The sequence below is a fragment of the Dipteris shenzhenensis genome, chromosome 11 (genome assembly GCF_047967505.1).
Source record: "Dipteris shenzhenensis isolate YYH24624 ecotype China chromosome 11, Dip_SZ_1.0, whole genome shotgun sequence".
In the NCBI taxonomy this organism is placed as follows: domain Eukaryota; kingdom Viridiplantae; phylum Streptophyta; class Polypodiopsida; order Gleicheniales; family Dipteridaceae; genus Dipteris; species Dipteris shenzhenensis.
The window spans coordinates 1712043-1726199 of record NC_141606.1 but is presented as its reverse complement, the minus strand read 5'-3'; the positions used below and the strand labels follow the sequence as shown (position 1 = coordinate 1726199).

Sequence of the window (14157 nt, the reverse complement as noted above, 5' to 3'; positions counted from 1 at the left end):
TGACAAGGGTTGTGTCAATAGGTACCCCTAGATTGAATTTTAGGGTATTAATTAATTTGTTTCAGTGGGCCAATGTGTGGTTAATTAATATGGCAGAAAGTGTGAACATAAGCAAAAGGCGCGAGTTCATGGCGGTGGTAAAATTTAGAAGCAGAGATGGAGCAAATTAATCGTGGCGGTGGCAAAATTGAGAATCTTGTGGATTCCCTGCAATCTACTATATAGAGGGGAGGTAGCTGGGAGGGCAGAGGTCAGGGGGGGAAGAGTGGAGGTGGAGAGTACTTGCCCAGAGCAATTGCTATGGTGAAGTTAAGCGGTTCATTCGGAGTTGCTGGCTATGGCGGATTGAAGCATTAATTGTGGTGGCTGTGGCGATGTGGTGGCAACCCATTGTGCAACATTCCCATGTTGCATTCTCCAAGGGGAGATCTCCCCGCTCGCTCGCTTGCTCTTATTAACCCAATAGAGAGGAGGCGGCGGATGAATGCTTTGAGAATGGAGCAATCAGATCTTGATGAGGAAGCAAGGCGTATTGACATGGAGAGCACACGTGGAGGATGGCAGAGTGGTGGGGAGACGGAGACGCAGGTAGATGTAGGTAGATGTAGAGTGGCAGGGAGACATAGGTTAATTGATTAAGATTAATTTTCATCAATTAAGGATTTGGTGAGGAGGTTTAGAAGGATATGTGGGCTGTGAATACGTCATTAGGAAATTTATTCGAAGTAAAAGGTTTGATGCGTCCGTGTGCACGTATTTGCCAAATTCCAACGCTCCGTCCGCCGAGGCATTGGCGCGTTTTCAGTAAAAGCATGGTCGGCAGCGCCATTGGGATGCGGCCGGCCGGCCGGCCCCTCACTAAGGAGAGAGGTTGCGTGCGATGAGAGAGAGAGCCAGCGCATTGAGGTCGGTAGGTAACACCAAGACGATTGCTCAACATCTCTCTACACTCCCCATGTTCTTGCTCCTTCGAATCTCTTGTGTGCAAGCCAGTTTCTAGGGATTGTTGGTTGCACACTGCGACTTTTTACTCTTGCACAGCTTGGAGTCTGGATCTGTCCCTATTGCTTGCAGTGCATTCTCATGTGCTTCTGCTTCTCCCCTTCTTCCTCATCTCTTCTGTGAGCTGGAGACCACTCCAGCCTAGGAAGCACCCACTGCGTTACGTTTAATAGGATTTTTCACATGTCAAGTAGCTGTGCATGTGTCCCTGTCTCGTCTCTCATGTGCTTCCATTTCTCTCCTTTCTGTTCTGAAGCACCTACTCGTTGCAGCCTCCTTGCTCTTCCTACCTCTAGTGGTGTTGTCCCTTCCCGCTGTCCCCCACAGCCTCGGTATATGAAGTCATATCCTCAGTGAAATCTCCTGATCAATCACCGTTTTCCTAAGTCGGCATCCATCCTCTTACCTTCCTGCCCAGCTACCTCGCTCACCTCTATCAGAAGTCGGTCTTTCTTCCTCTCTCTAGTGCCCCCGACTTGGCCGACGAAAGCAAAACTATTTCTCCTTTCCCGCAAGCCTCGCCGAGCCTTGTGGGCACTCAGCCTGTGGCCTCCCTCTGCGAGAATGCAGGCCCCCGAGGCGCTGCTTTTAGCTGCTGCACTGGGAATCCAGCCCAACGCTGTCCGTTTGGCGTAAGCTCCAGGCACCCACCAACGATTTGTGAGAAAGGCACAGCAGCTTTGTGGCTCTATCTGTGGCTCTGTGGCAGGCGTGTTGTCATCGCAAGCCCTTGATTTTCTGTTGCTCTTTCAGAGCACAAGAAGAGCGCAGCGCTTGCACAATGAGGGACAATCTCAAGAAAGGAGCTCCCACGATGCGCGTCAACGGTGCATGGAACCCAGGACGAGCTTTGAAGGGTAAGCAAATCTACAGGACGCTCAACAACATGAAGATCACCTTGCTCTGTGGCTTTGTTACCATCCTCGTGCTTCGGGGCACCATTGGCTTGGGGAGGATGCCATCTCAAGACACCAAGGACCTGATGCAAGATGCGTCTACCTCCAGGGAGTTTAACAGAGTTCTGTCGGAGGTCCCTGATAAGGACGCCGAGACCGAGGAGGAGGAACCTGACTTTGAGATCGCTCCAGGCCAGTCATACAGCTTGGGGCCCAAGATCTCGGACTGGGACGAGCAACGGAAGGCTTGGCTGCAAGAGAATCCCGAGTTCAGTACGTTGGCGAACGGCAAACCCAGGATCTTGCTTGTGACTGGTTCTCCTCCCAAGCCATGTGACAATCCCGTCGGAGATCATTACCTTCTCAAGTCCATCAAGAACAAAATCGATTACTGCCGCCTTCATAACATCGAAATCTTCTACAACATGGCCCATCTGGAAGCTGAGATGGCTGGCTATTGGTCCAAGCTGCCACTTCTGCGGAAGCTTATGCTTGCCCATCCAGAGGTAGAGTGGATTTGGTGGATGGACAGCGATGCGATGTTTACTGACATGGTGTTCGAGTTACCTCTGGAAAAGTACAAGGATTACAATTTCATCCTTCATGGGTGGGAGGAAGAGGTGTACAACAAAAAGTCGTGGGTGGCACTGAACACTGGCAGCTTCCTGCTTCGGAATTGCCAGTGGTCCTTGGACTTACTCGAGGTATGGGCTCCTATGGGGCCTAAGGGAAAGGTGAGGGAAGAAGCAGGAAAGGTGCTGACCGAGGCTCTTGTAGGGAGGCCAGCGTTCGAAGCAGACGATCAGTCCGCGCTCATCTATATTCTGATCACCCAAAAAGATGTCTGGGGGAACAAGGTGTATCTCGAGAACTCGTACTACCTGCATGGCTACTGGGTAATTGTGGTGGAGAATTTTGAGGAAATGATAGAGAAGCATCACCCCGGATATGGGGATGAGAGATGGCCGTTTGTGACCCATTTTGTGGGATGTAAACCATGCGGCAGCTATGGTGATTACTCTGTCGAACGGTGCTTGAAGCAGATGGAAAGGTCTTTCAACTTCGGGGACAATCAGATCTTGCAGATGTACGGCTTCCAGCATCGGAGCTTAGCTACCCCTAAGGTTAAAAGAACCAGGAATGATACCTCTCACCCCCTTGATTTCCAGGATGATCTCAATCTGCTGCACCCTTCCTTCGATCATAGTGAGCTCAACCTCAAGAGTCCACTCAATCTCTAATGAAGGCTTTCTTCGCATGATCTGGGTCATGGGCTTTTATGGAAGTTTGCCGTAGCTCCTATGCGCTCTCTGATGAGAGAACGATGAAAAGAACAATAGCAGAAGAGGCAACACCGCTTCTGGGAAGGCATTTTTTGTTTTGCCCATGCTTTCTTCCCCCCCCCTCTCTTTTTACTTTGGCTTATGTGTTCTCTTGTAAGTAGTTTTATTCTTTTCAAATGAGGCGCTTCCAAGTGCGGGAATCTTCATCTTGAATTATGACAATGATCCTCGTCCTTGTAAGTACACTAGGCTTGAAGGATGTGAGCATCTTCATCTTGGATTTGAAGCATGTCACACTAGTATGGAAATCTTATAAGGAATGAAGTTGTGCCGACCTTTATCTCATTCAGAGCGGTTGTGGAGATAAACTGAAACGTGCTCATGCGATCTGTGCTTACCATGTGAAGACACTTAGGAGAAAAGGTACCATGTGAAGACACCATGTGAAGACACTTAGGAGAAAAGCTCTAGCTACGTCTATGTATAGTGAGTACGTCAAGTGGAGGCATTGCTTGTGAGAAGTTCTGAAGTATGCTGCTTGTCATAACAGCGTATAAATGTGCGCTAGCATTATCTTTATCTTGCCCGGGTAGGATGCACTTAACTCTACGGCTTCTTTGTACTTCAAATGCTTGAGATTTGTTTGCTTTCGCTCTACTTCATCTATAATAATAATGCATTTTCTTTTGAACAAACACCCGAGCTCGGCTTCTGGCAGATCTCGTGTGTGAGATCAATTAAGGTAAGTTAACGTGTTTCTCGATGTATGTCGTAGAAATGAATGGGAAGCGTGGAACGTTGGACTAAAGGCTGAGGCATAATACGTAGCTGGCACTGGTTATTGTCAGGCTTGACTGGCAGCCCATGCTAGCCTGGAGTGAAGGCAGTACCAGTCGTGATAGGGTCAGAATATTATGGACAGTGGCCATTGTGATTCGAGTTTTGCCGGTTGTCGTAGCAAACCTCTCTTGAAAGGGTGTCGGGAGTCAACACTTTGCAGGTTTAGGTTCCCCAGTAAAAAGCGTTTATGATATCTCCGAATGGCCAATTTTAAAGTTGTGTTCTCTACATTGTAGGCTAGGAGGATTATAATTGTCTTTCCCTTTCCGAATCTCCAGTCGGCAGTATTTGAAGTATGTTGGACATTGGTCATGGGGACTTGTTCTTAAGCAAGCCCTATAATTTTCATAATTCGGCAATGTACATGGCAGGAGAGGATGTTCACATGTTGGTCACAGTGACAGCCTGCTGCACCCCCCCCCCCCCCCCCTCCCCCCCTTCTCCCCAAAAGAAAAAAGAAAAGAGAAAAGAACCATCACTTAGAAACTTTTTGAGAAAACCACTACAGACCAGCTATCCATGAGGCGCTCACCAAAAGAAAGGTGCTTGCTGCTATGCATAATGCAGCCTGCCACTCAGGATCCGAGCTCACTGCCCAGGAATCCTTGAAGAAGTCTTATCTTTTTAGTTCTATTTTTAGAGGTCATCTGCTCTTAGGGACCTGTCTAGTTTAGTTTAGTTTTGTATGTATGTGTGTATGTATGTAAAACAGATAGATCCCTGAAGCAGTGTTGGCTAGGTGGAGAGCTATATAGCCTGCTCCCTGCAGATTCTACATTTTCCAGTTTCAGCACCTCAGTGTTCCAGGGAGCAAAATTGCAGATCCTGTCCATGTGTGGTCCATGTGTGGCATGCAGGATGTTCACTTCAATTGTGGAGTTGGTCCTGTGGATTCGACATGCAAGAGGTGGACAAGCATGTATGCCCAACTGCTGCACGACTTGCCTGCACGTAGTGTTGGAGGTGATGGGTGGCATGCGAAGGGTATGGCATGAACCAATTCAGGCCATTTTCAAAGTGTTTTTTGCTTAGAGGCTAAAATGAAATAATTATTGTCTTCACAAGCAGTTGAAGCTTGCATGAATAATGTGGACTACTTTTTTTATTATTCTTCGCATTTAGTGCTAGCCTTTGTCACATCTGAGTCTGAGTGCTGGCCTTGTATAAATGGATGCTCAAGTATGTGTGGGTATGTGGATGCGGTGTGAGAGCATACTATGGTCTACACTGTTGGTGACATTGGTGGGGATGTCATAGTAGCTAGTCCCTGCTATGCATGATGGAGTTAATGGTTTTTTGAACCTTGTGAGTGAGTATCGTTAAAGCTTTGACTTTATAGCACCATGTGAGTGACTATCTGATATGAAAGATAGTTAACGACATTACTCAGGGCACTCAACAAGAGATAGCAACAAGGAGACGACCATAAAATGGGGAGGGGAGGCTATAACCATCTGAGAGAGAGAGAGAGAGAGAGAGAGAGAGAGAGAAATTTCGATGCCTCAAATCCCAAAAAGAAAATATAGCTGGGGGGATTAAGGCAACGTGACTGCTGATTAGAGAAGAGAGAATGAGATGGAGCGCTATAAGCGTCTCAGCATAAAGAGAGAGAGAGAGAGGACAGAAACAGAAATTTAGATGCCTCAAATCCCAAAAAGAAAATATAGCTGGGGGGAATATCGCAGCAAAGGCAACGTGACTGCTGATTAGAGAAAGAGAGAAAGAAAGAGATGGAGCTCTATAAGCATCTCAGCAAAAAGAGAGAGAGAGAGAGGACAGAAACAGAAATTTAGACGCCTCAAATCCCAAGAAGAAAATATATCTGGGGGGAATATCGCAGCAAAGGCAATGTGACTGCTGATTAGAGAAAGAGAGGGAGCACATGCTGCCGGCCAAGGGGCTGGCAGACAGTTAATATGTCGGATGTCACTCTCACTAGCAGCCAAAGTCACATAGATTCATTCCAGCACAATGTGATCTGGCTTTTGTTAATGGTGACTGAACCCAGCTGCCAATGATCCAGTGCAGGCATTATCACGGTGACTTTACCCTTGCTGAAGGACAGTGTGCGTCAATACCATCCCAAAACAGGACATGCAGCAGGCTCTTGTATGGAAACCATGTCACAGTCGTCTAAATTTGGTTGGACGCAACAATCTCTGACCTGGGGGTGGGCTTGTGCAAAATATGTCAGTCAAAGCTTTACATGGTGAAAAGTATGTTTGTTGCCTGTCTTTTCAACTCTCAGAATGTTTTTTCAATTCTGTTGCAGGGATTCTAGGTCTTGCCTCTCTAACAAGATGCCCTTTCTTTTCGCTCTAATAGTTGATTTACTGCTGATGATTGTGCAATGGTTCTAGATGAAACAAAATCGCAAACGTGAATAACATTCTTCTTTCCTTTTAGAACAAACCTAGGGATCAGTTTCCACTGAACCTAATTTACACTTTCCTGAGTCTGTGTAGGACTCCTAAATCGTAGTTAATTAGTCTACCATGACCAGTGAAGGTGAGAGGGTCAAGGGTTTAGAGAAAGGTAGGGGATAGTGGGAGAGGGTAGGGCTCTTATGTGTTCTAGTCTTTAGATTTTCACTCACCTGGTCCTAGGTAGAGTTTTACCCCCTCTCCCTGTTTCCTTGTGTTTCCGTTGTGTTTCTTTGTTCCTTTCTGTTTGCGCTGGTCAAGGGTTTAGAGAAAGACAAGGGGTAGTGGGAGAGGGTAGGGCTGTTATGTGTTCTAGTCTCTAGATTTTCACTCATCTGGCCTTAGGTAGAGTTTTACTCTGAAATATCCCCCCCTCCCTGTTACCTTGTGTTTCCGCTGTGTTTCTTTGTTCCCTTCTGTTTGCGCTGGTGTTCCTTTTGTTTTAATATTTCTAATCCACATTCTGTTTCTTTGTCGTCTTTCTCCATTATTGTTGTTTGTTTTTTGGGTTGAGCAAGAGATTTTGGATTCCTTTTAAAACCGGGACTGCAGCTGTTTCTTGGGTATTGATGATGAACATAAGCGCAGCTTTGCGTACTTGCTTTATTTGATGTCCTTCTCTTGTTCTTCTTTCTTTCTTCTTATTAAAACACCTGATTCGTAAGATTGGATACATTTTAGTCATCTGAAGGTAAGCCCATTTCTAAGGTTCTGCATTTGCTTGCACAAAGATTGCTGGGTGTCGGCATAGATGACGAGTGGTAGCTCCGTGTTATTGCCCTCGCCCGACTTTGTTTTACTGTTCCGTCAACACGCCATAGTAGCAGAAACACCAGTAGCTTCGCCACCACCAGACGGCACAGCAGCAGAATTTGGGAAATCAGAACCATTTTCAACAGCCTGAGTAACAACGCCAGCATCCGAAGCAGATATCCCATAAGGCAGAGAATTATCAGAAGGATCCGCACCACTACCATCTCCAACCGCAGTTTCGCAAAGAGCACCACCGATAGCTCCTCCAATGTCAGATTCCCTAGAAAAAACACGATCAACTTTTCTAGAATAAAGCTGCAAATTCTTTTCAAAACATCATGATATTCCCTCAAACCTCCTTGATCATCATACGGGTTAGCAGCGAATTCCAACGCTGTATCTACCTTAACAGCCTCACTTCTATCATGGCAACATCAGAAGGAACTCCGCACAAACCCAACCTTGTCGCCAGAGTTGCACGCAAGCTACGGTTACTGAAATTTCTAGGCAACCCAATAGACCATCATTGTCCGATCGCTCCCACGAATAAAATCCCCACAAAGAACATCATAGAGCTCTTTCCCCCCTTTGATAGAAAATCGAGCCAAACAATAATACACAAATCCTCGTTGAAGCCCTCGAGGATGAAAAACATTGTAATCGATGTCGCCGAGCAGATACTTCACTCGCAAAGGGAACGACATTGACTTTCTTTCTCGGTTTACAAGCCCCTTCGCGAACAAATCTATTCATAGCCAACTCAATGTAACGATGCGCGCCATTGAAAATAGCATTCTTCGTGATGTCAAAAGGAATCTCATCAACACCGGTTTTAGCGATACAAAGCTTCTGCTTGCGCGCAATAATACGACCAAAGGCGCGAAACATTGCCATCGGCTCAGCATGAAATAATTCACTATTCATCTTTAAAACTTGCACAAAGAACTTCTCCAGTATCGAATTCAATTCACGAAAATCCAAATCCTCAAGCTTCACAAACACATCTAAACCCAAAAACTTCCTCCATGCATCAAAACGATTGCGTGCCATTGATCCTTCTCCGCTGAATGCTCATGCACGCTCTCAGACAGTCGAGCTAGCTCCACAACATCTATATCCAAGAAAGGAACATCCCTACCCAAACCAGACAAACTAGATACCCGCCCCAGTTTGCTCGGACGACGACCACTAGACGTATCAGGCCCAGAAACAACACTCCCCATCGCAGAACCCATGGAAGACCGTCGCTTATGCTTCCCATCGACAGAACCACTAGGATCAAAGATCAACGAAGGAACAACAACGCTACCCTCACCACTAGCTCCAGCAACAGCTCGAGCCTCACCCCCAGTAATCACCTCGCACTCCTGCGAAACCCCCAAAGCGAAAGACGGACCTTCAAACCCATCCATCCCCACACTCCCCAAAAGCACCTAGATCAAAGCACAACCTCACCGAAAAACATCACAACCTCAACGAAATGAGCCTCAGAGTCTCCAAACTGCAAGCGAAACGGACGAACGAAGCCTCCGAAAATGAGCTCTCCGAACTGCAAGGAAACAGACAAACGAAGCAAAACCCCCAACGAAACACACACACATGTCAACACAAAACGTGCCATGTCATTGTGAGAACACATAGCCACATCAAATCAAGAACTCCATGTCAACATGGAGGTGCCACATCTGCACCACGTCAGCGATGATTGACAGTCGAAAAGGGACACGTGTCACCCTTTCCCGATCGAAAACCGATCGGAATTCGACTCTCGACCTTTGACCGGTTGTCGGAATCCTCCCGATTTCCTCTCAGGAAAGGACTCCTCGTGTCCCTTACCTACTCCTTCACATGTGGGACAGAGTAACAGCTGGATCTGGAATACGCAGGGCCCAAGTGTATTGAAAGCTTCACCCACCCAGTAACACTGGTTTTGCTCTAATGAGGTTGCATAGGTATTACAAATTTGGAAGCCAATGTATAATGGGCAGTATTAAAGATGGACAATGTAAAGGAGTCCTTATTGTCAACATCTATATGATAGCAAAGAACTAGATTTGTGGTAGGCAGCCTTTCCATCGTGGAGTACGTAACTACTAACTCACAGTTGAAGATGGATCCTAGTATTTTATCAAAATTTAAAGGAAAAAAGCGAATGAGTAAAATGGACATGAGATGCGACACAGGGGTCCGTTAGGACGTAATCCTCCCTGCAAATATCAGGGGTGGTGATTTATTATTGATTTTGTGATATCCATATTTTGGAAGCTGGAGCCCAACAAATACATGAATAAGGTGATACAATAATTGATCCTCGTTGCAGTGTATACAATATTGTCACATGGACTATAACCATATGAATAAAGGTGTCCTTATCCTTCAACCTTGCATCCATCTTGGATTTTCATGCTCCCTCGCATTGATAACATTCAATAAACAAGAGGAATGTTCTAAGAATTCAAATTGAAAACAAGCAATTTTGAATGGACAAGTAATTAAAAATACATATATGACAATATATAATATATAATTATTATAACCACACATTGTGTGGGTGGGGAGGCGATGCGCTTCCTTTCTCAAAAAGTTAGAATTCGAGAAAACGGGCCCGTCCTTGGGTGTCGAGATAACGTCGAGAATATAAGCGTCGAGAATATTAGCGCCAAGGATAAATGTCACGAATGGATGAGAAATTGACATATTACTTGGATGTCAATAGTCATAATCGTAGTCGAACACCAATAAAGTCACTACGAGCAGCGTGAGGAAAAATTCAAATTCTTGTCGTTTGTTGGAAATTTCTTGAATCTTGAAGACAATATCTCAAAAACTTGCCAATGTGAGCCTGAGAGGATTTGCATGTGTCCTTGAGCGGAATGCTTCAAACATTCTCAGATCGTTCAGTAGACTATGGACAGCACAAAAAGACAACTATCATTAGAGAAAGTCCGAAGTAGAGCACGTAATATTCTCTTTCCACTTAGCCAGTGTTACGTGTCTCACCAACCTCGAGAAATGGGAGTTTGAACACTATAGTAAGTCGATCTTTTAAGCTTGTGAGAGCAAAGCATACAATAGTCACGAGGCTCTCCAAAGCTTCACATGCCAAGGCTATGCCATGCTGGCCTTCATCTCTTCAAGGCCCTTGTTACGCTTATGTGCTAGCCCTTGTTACTCAACTCTAGCCACTGCATGATCTCTGAGATTAATTTGGTGCTGATGCGCTTTAATTGCTTCATGCACTAGCATAGCAATTTCTCCACTACTCTCTTGCATGAGCTCTCATGTCGTGATCATTGCTATCATCCACTAAAGAGCGTTGCCAAAGCGGTATGAACATTCGTGCCCAGAAGTCAACAAAGTATGTAGTTCTTTTTTTTGCCTCAATTTCCTCACTTGAATGAGATTCCCTTGGCAGAATGCAACAAGTGCCTCAAAAGATCCGAAGTGTTGTTTGCTTTCTTGCTTGCCTTAGTTTTTAGCCTCTTGATAGTCTAAAATTGAATATCCTCTCTACAAGTTTCTTAGGCTTCATACCAGGTTCACCAATTTGTCGAGCTCAAGTATAAACATGAGCCGCCCTCTATTCTTGGATCAATGGAGCAGTGCCCAATAAAACCTACTGTATTCTTAGGATCTGGTGCACCAGAACTATGCTTGTTGAAGGGGACTATGACGGACTTTTGTAATACATCATCCCTCGCTTGGATGCAGTCCTCTCTATTGGATGCTCCAATTTCACCTTCATCTCTTTCGGCTCCATACCGGTAACTCCATCCCCTTGACCTTGTCCTGCTCCAATCGGAGGCCTTCCTCACCTCTTGATTCTGCCTACCGTTGAGGGCCGATTGTGCATTTCAACCCTGTCCATCGATACTTCTCTGAAATCATTGCGTTCCTACTTGCTTGAGAAGGTAAAGGATTCAAACCAAGGACACTTGGGTGTGTCAGTTAAGCCGGCCTCTTCTTGTTGTGCGGACTTAGGTTAGTTTTAACTTAGGTTAGGTTAGCTTTAACCTAGGTTAGTTAGGTTAACTCTAGGTTCGTTAGTAACTGTCGAGCAACATGCCTGCCTTCTCACTTGAAATCAATCTCTTTGTCGAACCCCCCCTTTAAACCTAGCCTCTTCTACAAACCTAGCCTTTCCCATCACATTGCCCCTCCTCATCCATAAAGACCCCTTCTCATCCCTCTTATGAACCCTCTAGAGAGTAAAATATACTCTCAGTTAAGGGCTTTTCTAGCCAGCATGCTTCGATAGCCCACATCAAAAAGAAAATCTAACATTAGTATAGGTGGGAACGAAATTTCATTAATAGACGACTACAAAAGTTGACAAAACTGTCAATTTCTCATAAGCCTACCAGTGGTAGATGCTTTAGCAAAAAACACTAGAGAGTTTATTACCAAAATGAAGGAGTGCGCTTCCTTATGCATGGAGAGGACGGACACTCAATTGGATATGTAGGAATTCCTTAAAAGGTGCCATGAACAAGTCAAGGGATGAATATGCCTCACATATTAAGGCTTTGGAACTAGAGATGCAAGACCTTTGAATTGGATTTACTCATTGGATAAATTCTAATGCCTTGGGAGTCCTCAAATATGAAAATGAAGCCTTGATGAGCCTAAAAGGATGAAAGATACTCATGGATAAATCTTGAAAGACTCCAAGAAGATAGAGGCAAAATTTGTGGCAAACAAAAAGCTCACGCCAAGTATGCTCAATTATGGACAGTGTAGTAGAATGATACAAGCCTCACAAATTCATCCAAGAGAGTTAAACGAAGAGAGAAAGTGGGAAAATAAAGCCCTTAATCTTAAAATGGTAGGTTTTAGAGAAGATGCAATAAGCCCTTTGGAGATGGCTAAGAAATATATCCATGAGAATTTTAGGGTGGACCAAATCCACATTGAGAATGCATGGATAGTAAGAGCTTTCTCATTAATTATGTCCAGATCACAGCAATCCTTCCCGTACACAATCAAAAAATAAAAGAAAGCTACCCAAGGGGCAAAATATGGGCAATGTTGGCCCAATCGATGCCTGGTGTGACGAAAGAAACGGTTTCTAGCCCACCATGATCAAGAACTCGTCTTCTGTACAATAATAGTTCCAAAGAATTTTGACGAAGCTTCTAGATAGGTCACCATGTCCTAACAAGGACACTAGTCTTTGGGAAGCTTACGCAAACACACTTTAAGACATCCCTAACAAACCCATAACTGACATATAGAACATCTCTTGTCCTACCACGTCCATGCCCTTCATGAAGCTTCAAAATGGCAAAGACAAGGACCACAAGTACCTTCAGGTAGAACTAGTAGGGAATACAAAGCATGGGATTCCTTGGATGCAAGTAACTACTGAAGCATTATGGTTGGTTGTTTGATGGCCGAGGTTTATAGGTCATCTTTGGAGATACATATTTATGAGTGGTAGTTAGCATGTTGAGAGCGAAGGCGTGTAGTGGTTGGACAAGCATGTTTTGGATAAGATCGATTCACACTAGATCGTATCTTCCCCTTTAGAACCATAATAAAGGAGCCCCATCATCAACATCACATAGTATACTACTAACAATGTTGCTCATCTCCTCTAATAAACCTTGTGTGATGTGTACTCTACCTATAACTCACTTGTACAAAGCCATGACTTCCTCTTTATGTCATTTGTAATATCCAAGGCTTGAAATCATGCAAGCTTGTTGGATCGAGTTGAAGGGCTTCCAAAAGTCCACAAAGTAGTGGCATTCAACAAGGATGCCCTCTCCCCCACCCTCTTTTGACCTCTACATTGATGAGCTAAGAGGTTAAGGATTGACTCTCATATCTACCCTACTCTATGCAAAAATGTGGTGCTGATCTTAGATACAATAGAGGGGCTCCGGATGCATTTGACAACGTTGCAAGCTTTTTGTGAGAGCCAAGACATGAAGGTTAACCTAGGTAAGACCTCTTCAGATCTCAAAGATGGCCTATGGTAAGTACACGTGACGTCTCCCACGTAGCCACATGGGACCAAGACAAGAAGCATTTCCTCCATCCCAAGCGAGGATGGCTTCATGCAGGCATCTAGGATACTTACAGGTCCATCTCTCCCACGTAGTACAGATCACTATAGGCCAACCAAGACCTCATCTCATAGATTCCAAATCCAAGTTGAGGTGTCATGGATTCCAAATCAAAGTTAGTCACAAGATTGCAGCCACATTACACCACAAAGACCTAAGGCCCTGCACCCTCCGTGATACACACAAGGTGGAGACCAAGGAGCATGTCCTTGCAAAGAGCAAAGGACGTCAACAACAGATTTCAGACATCTTTCAAAGACTCTACGACTCCAAATGGGATTCTAGACAAGCCCATACAAAGCTCAAGTCACTCGAGCCAAAGACATAAGACACGTGACACATACTTTCTTCCTTCACTTCCTAGTTTCATTAGCAATACATTCTTAGAGGTGTAATAGACACCTCTAGTTTCCCCCCAGAGGGAGTGTACTCTCATGATGATTCCATATTCCATGGTCTCATTGGTCTTTTACACTTCAACACACACTAAAATCTCTCTCTCTCTCTCTCTCTCTCTCTCTCTCTCTCTCTCTCTCGCTCTCAACCATTGGGCAAGTATGTAGCACAATTTCATGACAACAATATAATCAAATAATAATAATTAAAAAATTTAAGATAAAATAAGATACTCTCTTATTGAACCACTAATTGTGGCACCCATATACATACATTAGAGAGAGAGAGAGAGAGAGAGAAAGAAAGTTTATTAAAGTCTTCGAAAGACCGATGAGTCTATGAGACTGTGAAAAATCCTGATACAAACAAGCTGTGTGGGTGGAGCTACTAAACGAGCATCCACTCCAATGCAGAATGCAAATGATAAGTTTGAGTGCTACATAGTCATGTCAGAATGATAAGTGCTGAGTGCTACATAGTCATGTCAGAATGA

The 14157-nt window shown here is 44.7% G+C and overlaps 1 protein-coding gene across 1 annotated transcript; it reads left to right on the top strand.

Annotated features, from left to right (window-relative positions):
- Positions 1-971: 971 nt before the first annotated feature.
- Positions 972-3387, top strand: LOC147896467 (putative xyloglucan 6-xylosyltransferase 5). The gene has a single exon (XM_087381316.1). The coding sequence runs from the start codon at positions 1784-1786 to the stop codon at positions 3137-3139; it is 1356 nt and encodes a 451-aa protein (XP_087237442.1). The 5' UTR covers positions 972-1783; the 3' UTR covers positions 3140-3387.
- Positions 3388-14157: the final 10770 nt, after the last annotated feature.

Bases quoted from the DNA above. Each gene is read 5' to 3' on its own strand.
- LOC147896467 (XM_087381316.1), top strand. From the start codon at position 1,784: ATGAGGGACAATCTCAAGAAAGGAGCTCCCACGATGCGCGTCAACGGT.